This window comes from Physeter macrocephalus, chromosome 13, assembly GCF_002837175.3.
Source record: "Physeter macrocephalus isolate SW-GA chromosome 13, ASM283717v5, whole genome shotgun sequence".
In the NCBI taxonomy this organism is placed as follows: Eukaryota; Metazoa; Chordata; class Mammalia; order Artiodactyla; family Physeteridae; genus Physeter; species Physeter macrocephalus.
The window spans coordinates 4,219,926-4,239,891 of record NC_041226.1 but is presented as its reverse complement, the minus strand read 5'-3'; the positions used below and the strand labels follow the sequence as shown (position 1 = coordinate 4,239,891).

Below are 19,966 nucleotides of genomic sequence, written 5' to 3'. Positions count from 1 at the left end.
AATTCTACTGGTTTTCTGTTCTCTGTCAGCCCTGGTTCCCACTTATTCCTCCCTCTGTCTGAGGCAAGTCCTTTATCACCCCCCTGGTGTCATAGTAATTTTTTTTTCTTTTTCTTTCTTTCCTTTCCACTTTTTTCTGCCTTTGTTTCTAATTGAGCATTTAGTATGATCTGCTTTCTCTCTCTCTGTCTCCTTTTTTTTTTTTTTTTTTTTAGTATATCAATCATACTTCTTTTAAAAATGTTTTTAGTCCACTTTCAAATAACTCTACACCACTGCTCTCTAGAGGTAGGGAGATACTTCACAATAGGAACATAAACTGTAAACCATCTGGTGATGAGACATTTATGGAGAAAATTACAAAATTTTTCTTAATGACAAGTAAGGACCTATATACGTGGAAGGGTGTATACAATATGTGGAAAAACCAGGATAATAAACATGGCAGTTCTCCACAACGTAATCTATGAATTCAGTGCAATGCAGGAATGCATAAAAGTACCAACAGAATTTTCAGAGAACTTGACAAGTTCTAAAATTCATTGAGAAGTAGGAGGAGGCTAAGAATTACTGTGATATTTTTTGAATGAGAATAATAAAGGAGGCTTACCTCTCTAGACATCAAGATTTACCTTAAGCTTATAATAATTAAAATAATAGATAATATTTATTGACCATTTATAATCTGCTAGATTTTATTCTAATCACTTTCCAAATATTAACTCTCACAATAATTCTATCAGTAATCTTATTTTCCCCACTTCTCCAGTAATAGATGAGGAAACTGAGCAACAGAAATTTAAGTAGTTTGCTTATGATCACATATCTAGTAACTTGTAGAGTTAAGGAATGAATTCAAAAGCCTAGCTCTTAACCATCATGCTACACTGCCTCATGCTGTAGTGAAAGAGGGACAAACAAATAGACGAGTGAAAGAGACTAGAAAAAAAGTGTGTGTGTGTGTGTGTGTGTGTATACGTATATGGGACTTCATGTAATAAATTATTAGACTATATCTTTTGGTCTAGATTTGCCCCAAGATACTTTCCCAAGACTCTGAAAATTCTACTGGTTTTCTGTTCTCTGTCAGCCCTGGTTCCCACTTATTCCTCCGACTCTGTCTGAGGCAAGTCCTTTATCACCCCCCTGGTGTCATAGTAAATCCAGGATTCAGATCCTTCATTTTTAAAATGGAAAGAGGAGAAAAAAAAAAAAATCTGTCTACATAGCAGTCGTTATGAAAAGTTTGAAAAGACAGATGGCATTTACCTTTTGCAAGAATGAAAGAACTTTTGGAATTCAGTATTGAACATCCTTGCCCTTAAAAGTTCAGTGGCTCTAGTTCTGTTAAATATTTTTTTACCGTATCCTTTTCTTAGACTCATTTTAAAAGAATTTTAAATAGATTTCACTTATTCCTTTTCTGACATTCTTCCTTTTGTAGGTCTGAGTTTCTGACATGATCATTCTTCTCTACGAAAAACTTTTTAAAATATTTCTCACAAGGCAGATCTTCTGGCGATGAATTTCCTCAGTTTTTGTTTGTCTGAGAAAGTTTCTGTGTCTCTTTCACTTTGAAGGTTAATTTCACTGGCTGTAGAATTCGAGGTTGGGGTTTCTTGTTCTTTCAATACTTTAAATATTTTACTTTCTTCTTGACTGCAAGCTTTGTGATGAGAATTCTATCATTTCTTATCTTTATTCCTCTACAGGTAAGGTGGATTCCACCCCCCCCCCCCCTCTCTGGATTCTTGCAAGATTTCCTCTTTGTTTTTGGTTTCATGCAGTTTGAATACGATATGCCTAGGTGTAGATTTTTGGCATTTATCCTGCTTGGTATTTTCTGAACTTCCTGGGTCTATGCTCTTGTGTCTGCAATTAATTTCGGAAGATTCTCAGTCATTAGTACTCAAACTTTTCCTTCTGTTCTCTATTTCTTCTCCTTCTAGTATTACAATTGCTTGTATGTTAGACCTTTTAAATTGTCCCACAGTTCTTGAGTATTCTGTTGCGCTTTTTTTTTTTTTTTTTTTCCTGAGATGTACAAGAAATGTACACTTTTATTTCTTTTGGTCATACCTTGGATGATATTAATAGTATACTAGGTATCATACCATTGATACAGCAATTTGACAGAGCAGAACTTAGCTTCCTCAAAAACTTGGAATTATTATAAAGCATAAACTGAAGCTCATGTCATAAAAAGATAATAAAAATAAAAATCCGTAGACATTGAAAAGTACAGATTTAGCCATTAGTTATATGCACCTTCCCAATCTTTTCTGTTTAAGTTGCCTTTTAAGATTTAAATGAACCAATTTTTTGATTCCTTTTCCTTCTACAACCCCTTGCTCAGTTTTTGTGATGAGCTACTGGGGTTTGAAATAGTCGTGAGGCAGAAAGTATGATAAAGGAAGAATATAAATAGATTTTAAAAATGAGCTCATGCAAGGCATTGAGCCTTCAAATATGTGACATCTTTCTCTTTTTGTAGCGTATTCCAGTCAACTGTTATCGGGTCAAATGCCTCGTATTCAAATTGAATGCAAATTCATTAGAGGTAAGTGATTTTTAAGATTATATTTAATATGAATGTAACCAACTTGTTACTTGAGGGTTACCCAGCTCCTTTAAAATCTACATAAGATTGCCTTCAACTCCCACTCAAGTCCATTGGAAAGTCTAGATTTGCCCCAAGATACTTTCCCAAGACTCTGAAAATTCTACTGGTTTTCTGTTCTCTGTCAGCCCTGGTTCCCACTTATTCCTCCGACTCTGTCTGAGGCAAGTCCTTTATCACCCCCCTGGTGTCATAGTAAATCCAGGATTCAGATCCTTCATTTTTAAAATGGAAAGAGGAGAAAAAAAAAAAAATCTGTCTACATAGCAGTCGTTATGAAAAGTTTGAAAAGACAGATGGCATTTACCTTTTGCAAGAATGAAAGAACTTTTGGAATTCAGTATTGAACATCCTTGCCCTTAAAAGTTCAGTGGCTCTAGTTCTGTTAAATATTTTTTTACCGTATCCTTTTCTTAGACTCATTTTAAAAGAATTTTAAATAGATTTCACTTATTCCTTTTCTGACATTCTTCCTTTTGTAGGTCTGAGTTTCTGACATGATCATTCTTCTCTACGAAAAACTTTTTAAAATATTTCTCACAAGGCAGATCTTCTGGCGATGAATTTCCTCAGTTTTTGTTTGTCTGAGAAAGTTTCTGTGTCTCTTTCACTTTGAAGGTTAATTTCACTGGCTGTAGAATTCGAGGTTGGGGTTTCTTGTTCTTTCAATACTTTAAATATTTTACTTTCTTCTTGACTGCAAGCTTTGTGATGAGAATTCTATCATTTCTTATCTTTATTCCTCTACAGGTAAGGTGGATTCCCCCCCCCCCCCCGCTCTGGATTCTTGCAAGATTTCCTCTTTGTTTTTGGTTTCATGCAGTTTGAATACGATATGCCTAGGTGTAGGTTTTTGGCATTTATCCTGCTTGGTATTTTCTGAACTTCCTGGGTCTATGCTCTTGTGTCTGCAATTAATTTCGGAAGATTCTCAGTCATTGGTACTCAAACTTTTCCTTCTGTTCTCTATTTCTTCTCCTTCTAGTATTACAATTGCTTGTATGTTAGACCTTTTAAATTGTCCCACAGTTCTTGAGTATTCTGTTGCGCTTTTTTTTTTTTTTTTTTTTTTTTCCCCTCTCTGAATTTCACTTTGGGAAGTTTCTGTTGACAAATCTTTAAGCTTGTTAATTCTTTCCTCAGCTGTGTCCAGTCTACTGTTGAGCCCATAAAAGACATTCTCTTCCTTTATGTTAGTGTTCTTACAGTGTTTTTACAGCCCTGTGGGTGTGAGGTTAAGGTATGTGGGAGGGGAAGTGTTCTGTAATCTTATGATTAAATCTCAGTCTTTAACTGAAACTGTGCCCCTTGTGTCTTCATAAGTGTTTCTTAGTGCTTTCTTTCTCCCCTTAGGTGAGACAGGGAGGCCCCAGGGGGCTGGAGCTGGGTGAATGCCTTTCCCTCCAGGTGGGATAAGGCTCTGGTAAAGTCTTTAACCTCGGAGACGAGGCTTTTGCAGTGGAGAATGCTCTGGGCATATTGCAAAATGGTTACTTTTCCCCTTCTTCTGCTGATCCATGAGGGGAATTTCTTTAGCTTGTCACCATGAGAACCTCACCGTGAGGTTCTTAGACGTAAACGCACAAAAGTGTGAGGGCCACCCGCTAAGATTGCAACCGAAGGAGTTTCTCACTTTCGTGCTAGTCCACACTCAGCCTCCAACAGTTCCTCAAAATTACCATTGAAGTGTTCCTCCTCGCTTATGGTTCCAGCTTCTGCTCCAGATAAACATTTCAGCTGTAATTCTCTGTGTTCACATGTCTCTCCATATTTGGGGGTGGCAGTTAGTCCTGTAACCTCAGTTCTCTGATGGATGCAAGCGGAGTTGATGTTCAGTATATTCAGCTTTTTTTCTGTAAGAATGGCAGTGACATTCTTACAGAAACTTAGAATCATATATGTTTATTTCTTACCCTCTACTGAACTTTTATAGTTTTCCTATACACTCATTTAAATGTATTTATCTTAATACGTTAAATCCTCATAAGCCAATGGTATAAATTTTGCTTTAAACAGTTCAGTGTGTTTGAAAGAAATTAAGATAAAAATAGTCTTTTATACTTTACTCATAGATTTACATAACTTTAGATTTTCATGTTCCTTTTTTCTGCTTTTTATGTTATATTCTATTTCACTAAGTGTGTATTTTTAATCTAAACCATTTTTCCCCAGCTTCTTGATCTTTATGTATCAAATAATCACTTGTTTGTTTGTTTGTTTTTTGTGGTACGCGGGCCTCTCACCGCTGTGGCCTCTCCCGTTGCGGAGCACAGGCTCCGGACGCGCAGGCCCAGCGGCCGTGGCTCACGGGCCCAGCCGCTCCGCGGCACGTGGGATCTTCCCGGACCGGGGCACGAACCCGGGTCCCCCGAATCGGCAGGCGGACTCTCAACCACTGTGCCACCAGGGAAGCCCAAATAATCACTTTTTATTAGAACTTTAAGTTTTCTTCTGAGTAAACACTTTTATTACATGTATAGCAGTCATGGTTCTTAACTGGAAGCAAGTGTGTGTGTGTGTGTGTGTGTGTGTGTGTGTATAAAGGTTCATTGAGCTGTACGTTTAAGATTTGTGCATTTTACTGTCTGCCTATTATACCTCAATAAAGTAGTCAACATGATATAGGAAAAGAAATCTCATCATGTTTAAGGAGTAGTTAATTCATGTCTTATCTCTTCATAGCATATAATAGTGATGGTATCTTTTCTATCATTTTTCTTTATTTCTCAATTTAGTTTGCATGTGTTTGGGGTTGTATATAGCTTTTGTTCTATTAATAAGGCCTTTAAAAAAACTAATTCATTCATTTTTGGCTCTGTTGAGTCTTCATTGTTGCACGCGGGCTCTCTCTAGCTGCAGACGAGCGGGGGCTACTCTTTGTTGCAGTGTGTGGGCTTCTCATTGTGGAAATTCACATGGCATAAAATTAATCTGTTTAAGATAATTCAATGGATTTGAATGCATTTACAGGTATACGCAACCATCCGCAGAATCAATTTTAGAAACTTTTCATCATCTCTAAAACAAACTCCGTACCCTTTAGCTGTCATCTCCCTCACCCTCCTTCCCCCCACCCCTAAACAACACTCACCTACTTTCTGTTTCTATGGATTTGCCTCTTGTGGACTTTTATATTAATCAAGTCATATAACAGGCAGTCTTTTGTGACTGGCTTCTTTACCTTACCATGTTTTCTAGGTTCATCCATGTTGTACCATGCATTAGTACTTCATACCTTTTCTTATAGCTAAAGAATACTTCATTGTATGGATATACTGTATTTTGTTTATCCATTCATCAGCTTGTTTCCACTTCTAGGTTAATTATGAATAACGCTGCTGCTTGTACATTAATATACAAATTTTTGTGCAGACATGTTTTCATTTCTCTTGAGTGTATATACACTAATGAGTGGAATTGCTGGGTCATTCAGTAATTCTACGTTTAATTGTTTGAAGAACTGCTGGACTATTTTCTGAAGTTGCTGCACCGTTTTACGTTCTGACGAGCAGTGTATGAGAGTTCTGATTTCTCTACATCCTCACCAACACTTGTTATTATCTGACTTTAACTTTCGTCATGCTACTGTGTATGAAGCGGTATATTATTGTGGTTTGGATTGGCATTTACCTGTTGACTGATAATCTCAAACATCTTTTCATGTTATTTATTTACTTTTAAATTTCAATTCTGTGAGATTTTCACAGGGAAGAAGGAGGTAAACATACGCCTTAATCTACCATCTAGACTCAAAAGGTCTTTTCATTTATATTTAAAATTATAAAGATAAAGTAATTTTCCCTCTTTGTTTTAGGCAACACAAGTGATTAATCAGAACTGCCAAGATCTTGGAGCCTTGTTAGGTAAACAAAATGATCTGGCCCTAATCATTGATGGTAAAACATTGAAGCATGCCCTCCACTTTGAAGTTAAGAAGGGCTTCCTTAATATGGCCCTCTCATGCAGAGCAGTATTATGTTGTAGGTAAGAATATATTCATTGTTGTGTTTCTTCCTGCTATTTTTAATATTGTTTATGTGAAGAAAATATAGACATGGAAATGTAAGTTTTTGCAGAGACAAAGTTCCTTCCTGGGAAAATATTTGCTCAAACTGAAATGAAAAGTCTGAATTTAATTCATATTGTCAGGTTTAAGATTTTTTCAAAAGCAGTTTATAATTTTTCAGTGGTACATTGTTCATCGAGGTAATGGCCAAATGAAAGAAGTCTTTCAGGTAGAACAAAGGCCCTCAGTTTATTTACAGTGAGGGGCAAATTTAAAAACAATTCACTGACACCTAGAGGAAAATGAAGTTATGAGTAGGAGTGCAGGCAAAAACATTCTTTTTTTAAAAAAGCAAATCATCTACAGCCAAGATGCCTGGAACTGAGAAAATCCTGAAACTATGTACAGAAGAGTTGTTCCTTGCTCCTCAGTAAAAATAGTAAATGGACCAATTATTAGAGCGTATTAGTGCATTGGACTTGTAAATATTATTACAGGCGTACTCCTCAATCAGTGCGGTCCACTCTACGCTTCACACACCTCCCTTCAATGTCCTTCTGTGTTCACTGTCATTCAGCATCTACTAAAAATATTCAGCAACTTCTGTTCTTCACTCTGCTTTCCCCTGAGGTGTCTGTAGTTTATTTAGCCTTCAGGATTCTTTGTGACCTAGTCCTCTATCAGTTAGAGCTGACAGACATGCTGGAAAGCTGAATTCAAGTCCAGCTTAGGCGAGAAGGGAATTTATTAGGTCACATAGCTGAAAACTCTGCAGGTAGAACTGACCTCAAGAGAAGCAAGCAAACTCATCAATAATCCGTTCACCAGAATGGTTTCTTTTAACCATTCAGATTTGATAAACCGGTTTTCATTTTGCATCATAACAGTATTTTAAGGAATTCTCCCTTTTCCTCTGCTCTCACTCCCTACCTATGCTGGTGGAAACTGGAAGGGACAATGAAAGGATGTACCAGAGAGGCAGAGAGGGGAAGCACAGGGGCTGATTTTGCCACTAAGGATGGATATTCCAGCAGTTGGCTTGCGTGGACTGTTGGTGGTTTGTCCTAAATCTGGCTTCACTTATGGTTTGATGTGGGCTCAAACAGTGTCTCCTGTGTGATTCATCTGATGCAGCCTTTATCCCCAGGCTGGTTCCCATTTGGCAGTGGCAGACCCGAGCCTCACATCCTCATAGGTTTGTGTCCAGAGGAAGATTTGCATATGCTCTCTCCCAGAAATGGGGCATCATCTCTCACTGGCTCTGAAAGTAAATACTTGCTGTCAGGAGCCTAAAATGAGAAGCAAAACAGAGGGATTATTTACATGCTGGTAACAGTGAAAGTGCTGCTGTACCCCTAGGTCTAAAGGGATCAGAGGAGGTCGTGGTCACTGGGACCTGAAAAGAGAGGGTCCTGCAGAGTGTGCTGCCCTGAGAGGAGCAGTGAGCTGTGGCGGACACACAACCAGATGGGGCGGACGTTGCAGGGAGGAGTGGGAAACGACCAAGCTGTCCTCACTCTCTTCCCCTTCCAGCTTTTGCAGGGGTCACTCACCAGCCGGCACAGCTGTGACTCCAACGCTCAATTATCCAGGCTTATGTGATCCGGCGCCTTGGTTTCTCCGTGTCCTCACTCTTAAGTGTCCCCATCAGGTGAACAGTAAACATAAATGCACGCAAAAGTGAAGTCTGCTGACTGAGCTGTATGCTGAACTGGTGAAAACAACTGGGTATGGAACTGGCTGAAATTGTTGCTTAAAAGAGGCGTGGAGGGCAGTAAAAAAGAAGAACAGGCTGCGTCTCCAACATCCTTCATGGCTTTAAAATTTTATGAGCTAATTTTATTTTTCTACACGTTCCGCTGAAATTTCATTAAGAAGTTTTAGTCTATGCCCCTGAAGGATACTTCTTTGTGGTTTTATTTCCTTTAATGTCTTTGACTAGCATTGGTATCAGGCCAATTCCAGCCTGATGCAGTGAGTTGGGAAGTGTTCCTCTGTCCTCTGTTTTCTAAAACACTTTCTGTAGTATTAGTATTATTTCTTCCTAAGATGTCTGATACATTTCACTGTTGACACAATCTGGACCTAGACTTTCCTTTTGACAGATTTTGATGAATAATTCAATTGCTTCAGCAGATATTTAGATATTTTCTACTTCTTCAGTTAGTTTTGGCAGTCTGTGTCTTTCACGGAATTTGTCTATCTAGTTGTCAAATTTGTTGGCGTAAAGTTCTTCACAGGGTTATTTTATTTTTTACTTTTGTGTGATTTCTGGTAGTATTCTTTCCTTCCTCATGTGGATAATTTGTGCTTACGCTCTCTTTTTTTTCCTTGATTAGTCTAGCTTGGGCTTCACCCATTTTTCTGATCTTTTCAAAGGGCCAACTCTATGGTTTGTCCAGTTTCTATTTGCATTCTGATATATATAGCATATATAATGTGTACATATATATTATATATAACATATTAATATATATAATAGTCATGTGTAATCATAGTATATAATAATAATATAATATTCCAATATATAATACAACATATTCATATCTGTATTATTTTCTACTTTCACCTTACTTTAGATTTCATTTATTTTTTTTTTCCTAGTTCTTTAAGGTAGAGGCTTTTATAGTTGATTTTAAGCTTTTCTACTACAAAGCATTTCAAGACAAATATTTCTTTAAGCAATGATTTAACTACAGCTGACACATTTTGATATGTTGTCATTTAGTTCAAGGTACAGTATTTTCTCATTTTCCGTGCAATTTCCTTTTTGACTCGTGGGCTATTTAAATGTGTGTTGTTTAATTCCCACACATTTAGGTATTTCCTATCTTCCTTCTGTTATTGATTTCTAACTTAAATCTATCGTCAGGATAAATACTCGCTTGTTTTCTTCTCTCCATACTTTGAATTTGTCATTCTGTTGTCTTCTGGCTCCATTGTTCCTGACGAGAAGGTCATCTTATTATTGTTGCCATCGTCAGGATAAATACTCGCTTGTTTTCTTCTCTCCATACTTTGAATTTGTCATTCTGTTGTCTTCTGGCTCCATTGTTCCTGACGAGAAGGTCATCTTGTTGTTGCCCTGTATGTGGTGTATCATCTTCCTCTTGCTGCTTTCCATATTTTCTCCTTGTCACTGGGCTCCTGCAGTATGCCTATGTTGCCACTAAGTGTAGTTCTCACTGTGTTTATTCTACTTTGGTTTCATTGTATCCCTAAATTAATGTGTTTTAACCAAATTGCAAAGTTTTCCACCATTATTTCTACAAGTATTTTTCTGCTGCTTTTGTTTTCCTTTACATTTACTCCAATTACATATATGATTGAGTGCTTGATGTTGACGAGAGCTCTGTGGCACTGTGCATTTTTCTTCAGTTTTCCTCCCTCTCTTCTTTGGAATAGATTTTTTTTTTTTTACCAGTCTAACTTCAGATTAGTTGTTTCTTTCTTTTCCCATCTCAGATCTGAAGTTCATATAGTATATTATTTCATCCCTAGAGTTTCTATTTTTTAATAGTTTACATTCTTATTTTGGGATATCCTGTTTGTTGTTGATTTATAATTGTCATAAGTTTCTTTGATTTTTTTGGAAAGTAATAATGTCTGTTCAGTTGAAAAGGGTAGGAATTAGCTGTTTAATGTTGATTTTGAATTCCTACTGTGTTTTAGGATTATGTTTTCTTATTGCATTATATAGCATATTGACTTTTTTTTTCCCTATCCCTAGTAGATTTCTCCCCCTTACTTCAGATATTGTGAAATAGACCACTTTGGAACTTCTGTGCTGTTTCAGCCAATAGAATGACAAGATGAATTTTTCCAGACATGACTGTAAAGACTATCAATTGGGTATAATCAATTCCAGGATTAGGGAGATTTGGCTTAATGCCCACATATGGAAACATGACTTAAAATATTTTATTGATTGAAGCTCAACTAACAGATAGTTGTTAAAAGACTAATATTATTTTAGGCTGTATTTTCCTATATGGGTGGGGAGCTCCAAAATCAGAATCGTGATAATCAAGTGCTCTTCTTAACTGGTCAGAGCTGACTTGGAGCTTTGGTAAAGGGTGCAGAACTGCATGAAGAAGTGCTTGAAGGACTTGAGGGTGTGTGGCAGGGGGCAGAGAAGGCTTACTGGGTTGGTCCCTGATATTGGGAGAACTTGGTTGCCAAGAGGATGGAATTAAGATTTGAATTAAGACATGAAGAGTCAGACTTGAGATTAATCAAACTGAGTTAGTTTTTTTCCCCTTCACAAATATCAGTCTAAATATGAAAGTGATCATCACTCTAAAGGGTGAAGTTATTATCATTGCAAGTATTTCAGTAAAAGAACCAGTATCTCTTGATGGGAAGTAGGCTTACAAATGGTTTCTAACATCCTCTACTTCAGAAACTTTTCATATTATACCTACAATGTAGTGATGGTAATGCATTATATTCTCTTCATTATGAAGCAAAAGTTTTTACCAACAGTGCTTCTACCCTAAAATTTGGAGTGTGTTCTAATCAAGGAACCCTTCTCTCTCCTCAGTTTTTAAAAATCTCACCTAAAGTTTGAAAAGGTTAAATTTAAATTAGTTTTTAGGAGCTGTTCTGTGGGAAGAGAATGATAATTGAGGTCATTTGCTGACTAGAATATAAAACCCTTGTGTGCCCTTATCATTTTTGATGAAGTGCGTGCCTAGCTTGCTGAGTGAATGAATAAATGAGTGATGAATAAGAGGTAAAGTTTTGCCCTCCTTCCTTGGCATATTTGTAAATATTTTATGGGTAGACAGGGTCTGCTATTCTGAAATTTTTTAGGAATGTAAAATTTGCTTCTGTAGCTTGTCTCTGAAAAAAAAAGTATCAATGACGTACTCTAATCTGCATCGGACATATCACCTGAGAAAGAAACAAACTTTTGTTAAGTCACTTAGCTTTTGTTTGTTGCTGTTGTTTCCACAGCATGACCTTGACTCTCACGACTGATAACCTTCTCATGTTTATGTCTCCTTGTATTTTTCAAGTAGTTCGATTTTCAGAGGCTACTCTGTGTTCCAGTCTTTGGGTACATGCCTTCATGCAGTTTCAGAAATAGTAGCCCTCCATTTCTTCCTCTCACGTATGTAGATAATGTAAATTAATATAGCAGGCCAGCGTCAGACAACAGGTAGTGGTGGGGAAAATGGCAAACTCTATGTAAACTGGGCAACTGATACTGTGTATTTCTTTGGGGATGTTAAAGCAGTGACTCTGTGGTTTTTTGGTTTTACTTTTTATTTTGCTTTTTGTTTTTGGTGGGGGTAGGTAGGAACTTTCTTATATCTGTAAAAAGCTTACTTAATGAATTGGGAAATTTACCAGTAACTGCCATTTGAATGTGGCTGTATGTAGATTATTGCTGACTCCTTTGTAAAGCCTTTTAGAACAGGATGAAGTAAAATGAACCAAAACAGAACACTAAAACATGGTCGTTTGTCTTTTTTTTTTTTTTTTCAGCTTGTCTCCCCTCCAGAAGGCTGAGATAGTGGATATGGTTAAGAAACATGTAAAGGCCATCACCCTGGCCATCGGGGATGGAGCCAGCCATGTCGGGATGACCCAGACGGCCCACGTGGGTGTGGGAATCGGTGGGAACGAGGGCATGCAGGCCACCAGCAACTCGGATTACGCCATCACACAGGTGAGTGGCGTTGGGTGCTCAGGTGGGCATGGAGAGGGTCGAAGACCTCGGGTCCACCCCCCCCCGAGGTTTACCCCACTCTCTAAGCTCCTTGCTGTAAGAAACTACCAGCACCTTGTCACCGAGGCCAGGCTTGTGCTGCTGGCCACATACAGGCCAGTAAGTGGAGAGACAGGTGTTGGGACAAGGAGTTGCATCTTTATTTGAAAAGCCAGCAGACCAAGAAGATGCTGGACTTGTGTCCGAAAGAACCACCTTGCCTGGGTTAGAATTCAGGCTTCTTTTATACTGAAAGGGGAGGGGGTGAAGTCAAACACTTCCTGGTTCCCATCAGCCTCTGGGGGCGCCGTGTTAATTTCTTCCTCCCTGCAGGCATTCACAGGTGAGCCTGGTCAGGATGTTCCCTGCCAGCTAAACAAAGGTGTTTTAGCTTAATGCTCATTACCTGGGGGGCAAGGGTCCCAGAGATGGGCCATTATGTGTAATTTAAGCTTCTAGGCAACATCCCTTTAGTGGTGAACTTGTAATAGAATACAAAGATCCTTTCCTATTACAACATTTGGGGTTCTCTTTAGTTTTGTCCTTATGCACTTTGCATAAATAAAGTCTTCCCATTACCAGCTCTGGAGTTGGCAAAACTGCTGCCACTGAGAATCTGTAGCTCTACTGACATAACCTCCGAATCCCCAGTCTCTCCAGTCTGTAGTGTGCTTTGCTTTGTGGTGTCTCTTGGTAAAGACTTAAAATAGCCCTATTTCCATTTTTTTTTTAAAGGAGACACTGCCTCTTGGCAGGCATTTTTAAAAATTGTATTTTTAGAGGAGTTTTAGCTTCACAGCAAAATGGAGCAGAAAGTACAGATATTTCCCATATATCCCCATGTCCCCCTACACAAAGCCTTCCCTATTATCAGCATCCTCCACCAGAGCAGTACATGTGTTATAACTGATGAACCTACCCTGACGGGTCATTATCACCCAAGGTCCATAGTTTACATTAGGATTTACTCTTGGTGCTGTACAGTCTGTGGGTCTGGACAAATGTACAGTGACACATAGCCACCATTACAGTGTCATAGAGTAGTTTCACTGCCCTCAAAATCCTCAGCACGTCACACATTCATGCCTCCCTTTGCCCTAAACCTTGGAAACCACTGATCTTTTGACTGTTTCCATAGTTTTGCCTTTTCCATAATATCATATAGTTGGAATCACACAGAACGTAACCTTTTCAAATGGGCTCCTTTCACTTAGGTATATGCATTTAAAGTTCCTTCAAATCTTTTAAGCCTTGATAGCTCATTTCTTTTCAGTGCTGAATAATATTCCATTGTCTGGATGTATCACAGTTTGTTTATCCATTCATCTGCTGAAGGACATCTTGGTTATTTACAAGTTTTGTCAGTTATGAATTAAGCTGCCATAAACATCAGTGTGCAGGTTTCTTTTTTTTTTTTTGGCTGCGTTGGGTCTTTGTTGCTGCGCGCGGGCTTTCTCTAGTTGTGGTGAGTGGGGGCTGCTCTTCGTTGCGGTGCGTGGGCTTCTCATTGCAGTGGCTTCTCTTGTTGCAGAGCACGGGCTTTAGGCACGTGGGCTTCAGTAGTTGTGGCATGTGGGCCCTAGAGCACAGGCTCAGTAGCTGTGGCGCATGGGCTCAGTTGCTCCACAGCATGTGGGATCTTCCTGGACCAGGGCTCAAACCCGTGTCCCCTGCCTTGGCAGGCCGATTCTTAACCACCGTGCCACCAGGGAAGTCCCAGTGTGCAGGTTTTTGTGTGGACAGAAGTTTTCAGTTCCTTTCGGTAAACATCAAGCAGTGCAACTGCTGGGTTGTATGGTATGTATAAAAGTATGTATAGTTTTGTAAGAAACTGCCAAACTGTCTTCCACAGTGGCTGTCGCATTTTTTGGAAGGTGTTTAAGAAGAGTGCATGGTCTTATGATTTAAACCTCCTGCATGTTTATGCACCATCCTTTGCTGTTAACAAGAACACCTCCTGTTTCTACATTTTAATATTTTTACTTTTTTGTTTTGTTTTGTTTTTGTTTTTGAGGTACGCAGGCCTCTCGCCGTTGTGGCCTCTCCCGTCGCGGAGCACAGGCTCCGGACGCGCAGGCGCAGCGGCCATGGCTCACGGGCCCAGCCGCTCCGCGGCACGTGGGATCCTCCCGGACCGGGGCACGAACCCGCGTCCCCTGCATCGGCAGGCGGACTCTCAACCACTGCGCCACCAGGGAAGCCCATATTTTTACTTTTGAAGAATATTTTAATGAGCAATTAAGATATTTGGGAACGATGTTTTAATAATTTAATATTGGCTTTTAAGAGATGTAATTTTTTTATCACATTTGAGCAATAAGCAATAACACTCTCATTCTTGCTGGATTCAGGAGCCACATGTAATTCTTGAGCAGCTCCCTAGGAATAACCCCGGGCCTCTAGGTAGGCCATCCCTGGGGGGCTGTTCTTATGGTGGCTGTCCCTGAGAGGCTAGCTGATTTAGTAGTCTGTCCAAAGGTAAGTGGATGCCTAAAAATAGAGTGGTAACAGCATGGATCGTTAGGGCTCTGCCACATAGATGGAAAGCATACGGTCTCGATGTCTGAATCAGGTCAGTTCTAGAATCTTCTCCTTACTCATGGATTAAGTGTCCTGGTTTTATAGATGGGAAAACTGGGGCTCCTATGTACGAGGGCTCTGAGTTAAGGAAAGTGTCAGTGGATTACCATCAAAGCGCCTGTCTGTAAACACAGAAGTGTTCGCACCACACTCACCTGTTTCCTTCACTGCTCAATGCCATTGGGATGCACGCTTCCCGTGGGCTCAGCAATTACATGTGCCGTAAACACTGACCTAGTAAACACCCCAGCTGCACACAGCTGGCCGGAATCATGTGTCCTGGGCCCCCGGGGAATATCTGTTCACCATTTTCTCTAGGGAAGGCAATTCCAGTGTTCTCTTCTTATACCAGATATTAAAAGGGTTTAGAATTGCAGCTGCAGCTGTGATCAGGCAGATGGTATAGTATTCCAGGCTTTCTTTCCTTCCTTCCACCCACCCTAAGTCGCCTCACCAAGCCAGTCACTAATGCGGGAGACTGACCTGACTCATGCTTTGACCCCTTTTTATTAAAATGCTATTTCAGGGCTTCCCTGGTGGCACAGTGGTTGGGAATCCACCTGCCGATGCAGGGGACGCAGATTCGTGCCCCGGTCCGGGAAGATCCCATATGGCGCGGAGCGGCTGGGCCCGTGAGCCGTGGCCGCTGTGCCTGCGCGTCCGGAGCCTGTGCTCCGCAACGGGAGAGGCCACAGCAGTGAGAGGCCCGCGTACCGCAATAAAACAAAACAAAAAATAATTAAATAAATAAAATAAAATGCTATTTCAGGTTAATGAAAACACTTTGAGCTCCATCCGTCTTTCTTTTTGTTTGTTTTTCAGTCTCGATTTTACCTGAGAGCAGCTCTTTATTTTTTTTATCATTAACTTTCCTTTTTTTTTTAAACATCTTTATTGGGGTATAATTGGTCTTTCTTTTTGTTTGTTTTTCAGTCTCGATTTTACCTGAGAGCAGCTCTTTATTTTTTTATCATTAACTTTCCTTTTTTTTTTTAAACATCTTTATTGGAGTATAATTGCTTTACAATGGTGTGTTAGTTTCTGCTTTATAACAAAGTGAATCAGCTATACATATACATATGTCCCCATATCCCCTCCCTCTTGCGTCTCCCTCCCACCCCTCTAGGGGGTCACAAAGCACCGAGCTGATCTCCCTGTGCTGTGCGGCTGCTTCCCACTAGCTATCCACCCTAGTGTGTATACGTGTAGTGTGTATATGTCCATGCCACTGTCTCAGCTCTTTGACCGGAGCTGGGCAGAAGGGTGTCCTCCACGGTGTGGGCTATTTCATACTCCCCCAGGATGAGTCTTGTCCGCAGGGCCATAGTGGCCATTCTCCCATTTCCTCCCCATCTGCTCCCCCCGCCTTGGGTGGGCTGGAGCTGAGGGTCCAGGTGTCTTTCCTTGGCTGCCTCTTGCAATGCACGACTCTCCCTTCCTCAGAGAGAATCAGTGTAACATTCTGCTCACAACCTAGATCTTTTTCTTCTCAGGAAAGAGTGGAGTATTTGTTTCTTCCTCCCTAAACTTCTTAATATTTTAAAACCATCCCAGGAAATACAACTTTGACTTCACATGTCTTTTTTCCCCCTGCAAATAAATCAGTGCAAAGCTAAAAATTGGGGCAATAGGAGTGTTGTCTATAATGACTGGTTTAATAGCAAGCTCTAGGTAAAAACAAAAGCTGGCCGCCTTCTTGAATTCACTTATTTCAGTGTAGCTGTGCATTTTATGACTCAGCATCTCCCTCCCCATCCTGACCCTCATGTTCCAAACTCTTAAGCAGTCTTTTCTGAAAGGCTATTTTTTCCCATATGTACCACCTTACGCCACTTTGAGGTCAGTATTTAATTTTTGTGGTCACAGTTACTGAATTGTCTCATTCTGTGGAATAATTCTCCCGAATATTCATCCCCCAAAATGTTTATTGAGTGCTTCCCACATCTTAGGCCTGAATCCTGGGTGTAAGCAGTGAGTGAGCAGTGAGCCCTGCTCACTTGTTTGAAAGTGCAAAGTGCTCTGGAAAAGGAACACGTAGAGGAGGTAAGGCAGCTGAGGCGTGCTGCAGAGATCACACGTTACCTCCTTTTTAATTTTACTTTTTCTCTTTATATATTTATTACAGTAAATGGAAGAAGTGATTCCTCTAAGACTTGATCAGACAGAAAAATCCGTGACAGAGGTTCTTGTTTCCAGGTTCTTATTTCATTAAATAATTCTGACCCCCTTCTCAAGATTAAGGTCCTAGATGTGCATCAGATTAAATTCAAAGCCTTGTAGGTGACAAGTGAAAATCCAAGCAGAATTTGCTGGGCAAAAAAGTGATGTTTATTCATTTATTTTAATGATAAAAGTTAATTTTATAAAGCTTTAAAAACATTCCTTTATCGTGAACAGTCATGTCAGGTTGTCTGGGAATAGGTTTCATCCTGCTTCTGTCCTCCAGAGTGGGAACTGCTGAGGTGGGATAAGAACATTTTGTGGAGTTTGTCAGTAAGTGGTAGGTTCCTTAGAACTCCATTGACCATTATTTCTGTCTTTTAGTTTAGCTACTTAGAGAAGCTTCTGTTGGTTCATGGAACTTGGAATTATTTTCGAGTGACCAAATGCATATTGTATCGTTTGTACAAGAATGTTGTGTTATACATCATTGAGGTAAGGAGATAACGCTTTCTTTACTTGAGGAGTTAGATCTTATCTTTGACATAGAGCTTGATAGTTTAGTTTTTTTCATATTTATCTCACTTAAAATACTGTTACACAATCCTGCTTTAAGCTTTTGCTCACATAAAATTGATTTAATGTATTTTGCTTAACATTTGTTGTTATGATATCATGATAACTTGTTGACATAATCTGTGGTTAAAAAAAACCATCCTGTTTGGAACTGAAGTGCATCTCTGCCGGCTGCAGATCCTCCTGGTGATTAAAGGCACCAGAAATCTCTGGGCTTCTGAGCTGTCTTCCTCCTGACACGGGAAATCTTGTCCCAAGGCTATTGCTGCCTTCCTGACATCCCACTAAGGGACGGGAAGGGCCTTGTTCTCGCAGACGCCCGCTCTTTCCTTTTGTGTCTCGGCTGCACTTAGCACTGGTGGTTGAAGGAGGTGGAAAAAGAAAACTTTTCACTAGCCTTGTCTCCACGTGAACAAAATAACATGAAAGAAACCCGTCCCCGCCCTCCTCCCCATGTTGGGGGCAGCGGGGCGGTGGCTTCATATTAGTTTCAGGTGTACGACATAGTGATTCAGTAGTTTTACAGATTATACTCCGTTTAAAGTTATTACAAAATAACTACTGTATTTCCTTGTGCTGTATAATATATCCTTGCTACTTTTTAAAAAATTATTATTTATGTATTGGTTTTTTTAATTGAAGTATAGTTGATTTACAATACTATATTATTTTCATGTGTGCATGCTTAATTTTTTTTATACATGGTAGTTTGTGTCTCTTAATCCCACACCCCTATTTGCCCCTCCCTCACTTCCCTCTCCTCATTGGTAACCACTAGTTTGTCCTCTCTGTCTATGCCTGTTTTGTTATATACGTTCATTTGCTTTATTTATTAGATTCCACATGTAAGTGTTAACATAGAGTATTTGTCTTTCTCTGTCTGGCTTATTTCACTTAGCATAATACTTGCTAGGTCCATACATGTCATCTCAAATGGCATCATTTCATTCCTTTTTATGGCTGAGTAGTATTCCATTGTATTTATATACCACATCTTTATTCCTTTGTAGGTGGGCACATTATTTACAGTAGCCAAGATATGGGAGTGAATCTTCTAACTACCGTTCTGACTTAAAAAATAACTGTGTAAGCTTTAAATTTGGTTGTGGAAATATGTTTTGAAACATTTTATTTTGAAGTAATTATAGGTTCACAGGAAGTTACAAAAAATATTTACAGGAGATCTTGTGAACTCTTCACCCAGTTTCCCCCAAAGATAACACTGTGTATAATACAGGTGTTAATATGAAAACCAGGACATTGATACTGGTACAACTTACGGAGCTTATTCAGATTTCGTCAGCTTTACATGCACATGTGTGTATGTGTGCATGTGTGTCGCTCTATGCACTTTTATCCCTGTGTAGACTCACATAATCACCAGAGTAATCAAGATACACACCTGTTCCAATAAAAGGTAGAAACCTGCCCCATCACCACAGGATCTGCCTTGTGCTACTCCTTTATATCCACACCCACCCCTAACCCCTGGCGGTGGCTAATCTGTTCTCTTTTCCTACAACTGGGTTCTTGCAAGAATGTTATAAAAGTGCAATCATGTAGTACGTAACTTTTTGAGACTGGATTTTTTTCACTCAGTATAATTCCCTTCAGATCCATCCAAGTTGTCGCACGAACAATCATTTTTCCTTTTTATTGCTGTATAGTCCTCCACCTGTTGAAGGACATGTAGGTTGGTTCCAGTTTGGAGCCATCATGAATAAAGTCCTGTTAACATGTGTATAGGCTTATGTGTAAACACGAGTTTTCACTTATTCAGGGTAAGTGTCCAAGAGTCCATTTGCTGAGTCATATGGCAAGTGTATGTTTAGTCTTAAAAGAGACTGCCAAACTGTTTTCCAGAGTGACTTTACCATTTTAAATTCTCACTGTCAAAGTATCTGTTATCCTGTTTTTCTAGATCTTTGCCAGCGTTCAGTGTTACTACTATTTGTTATTTTAGCCATTCTGATAGATGTGTAGTAAGATCTCACTGCGGTTTTAAATTACATTTTGCTAGCGGCTAATGATGTTGAACATCTTTTCATGTACTTATTTGCTCTTTGCATATCTTCTTCAGTGAAATGTCTCTTCATATCTTTTGTCATTTCTAACTGGATTGTTAGGTTTTTTTCACTGTTAACTTTTTTTTTTTTTTTTTTTTTTTTTTTGTGGTATGGGGGCCTCCCCCCACTGTGACCTCTCCCGCCGCGGGGCACAGGCTCCGGGCGCGCAGGCTCAGGGGCCATGGCTCACGGGCCCAGCCGCTCCGCGGCATGTGGGATCCTCCCAGACCGGGGCGCGAACC

At 39.6% G+C, this 19,966-nt stretch overlaps 1 protein-coding gene across 1 annotated transcript in view; it reads left to right on the top strand.

The window, feature by feature from the left end:
* The first annotated feature begins 441 nt into the window (after positions 1-441).
* LOC112065401 (phospholipid-transporting ATPase IB-like) overlaps positions 442-19,966 on the top strand; it is a 39,900-nt gene continuing 20,375 nt past the window's right edge. The window contains exons 1-5 of the mRNA XM_055089661.1: positions 442-459; positions 2,495-2,560; positions 6,435-6,604; positions 12,120-12,303; positions 17,467-17,577. Coding sequence (XP_054945636.1) covers positions 442-459; positions 2,495-2,560; positions 6,435-6,604; positions 12,120-12,303; positions 17,467-17,577 — 549 coding nt within the window. The remainder of the gene's footprint in view (positions 460-2,494; positions 2,561-6,434; positions 6,605-12,119; positions 12,304-17,466; positions 17,578-19,966) is intronic.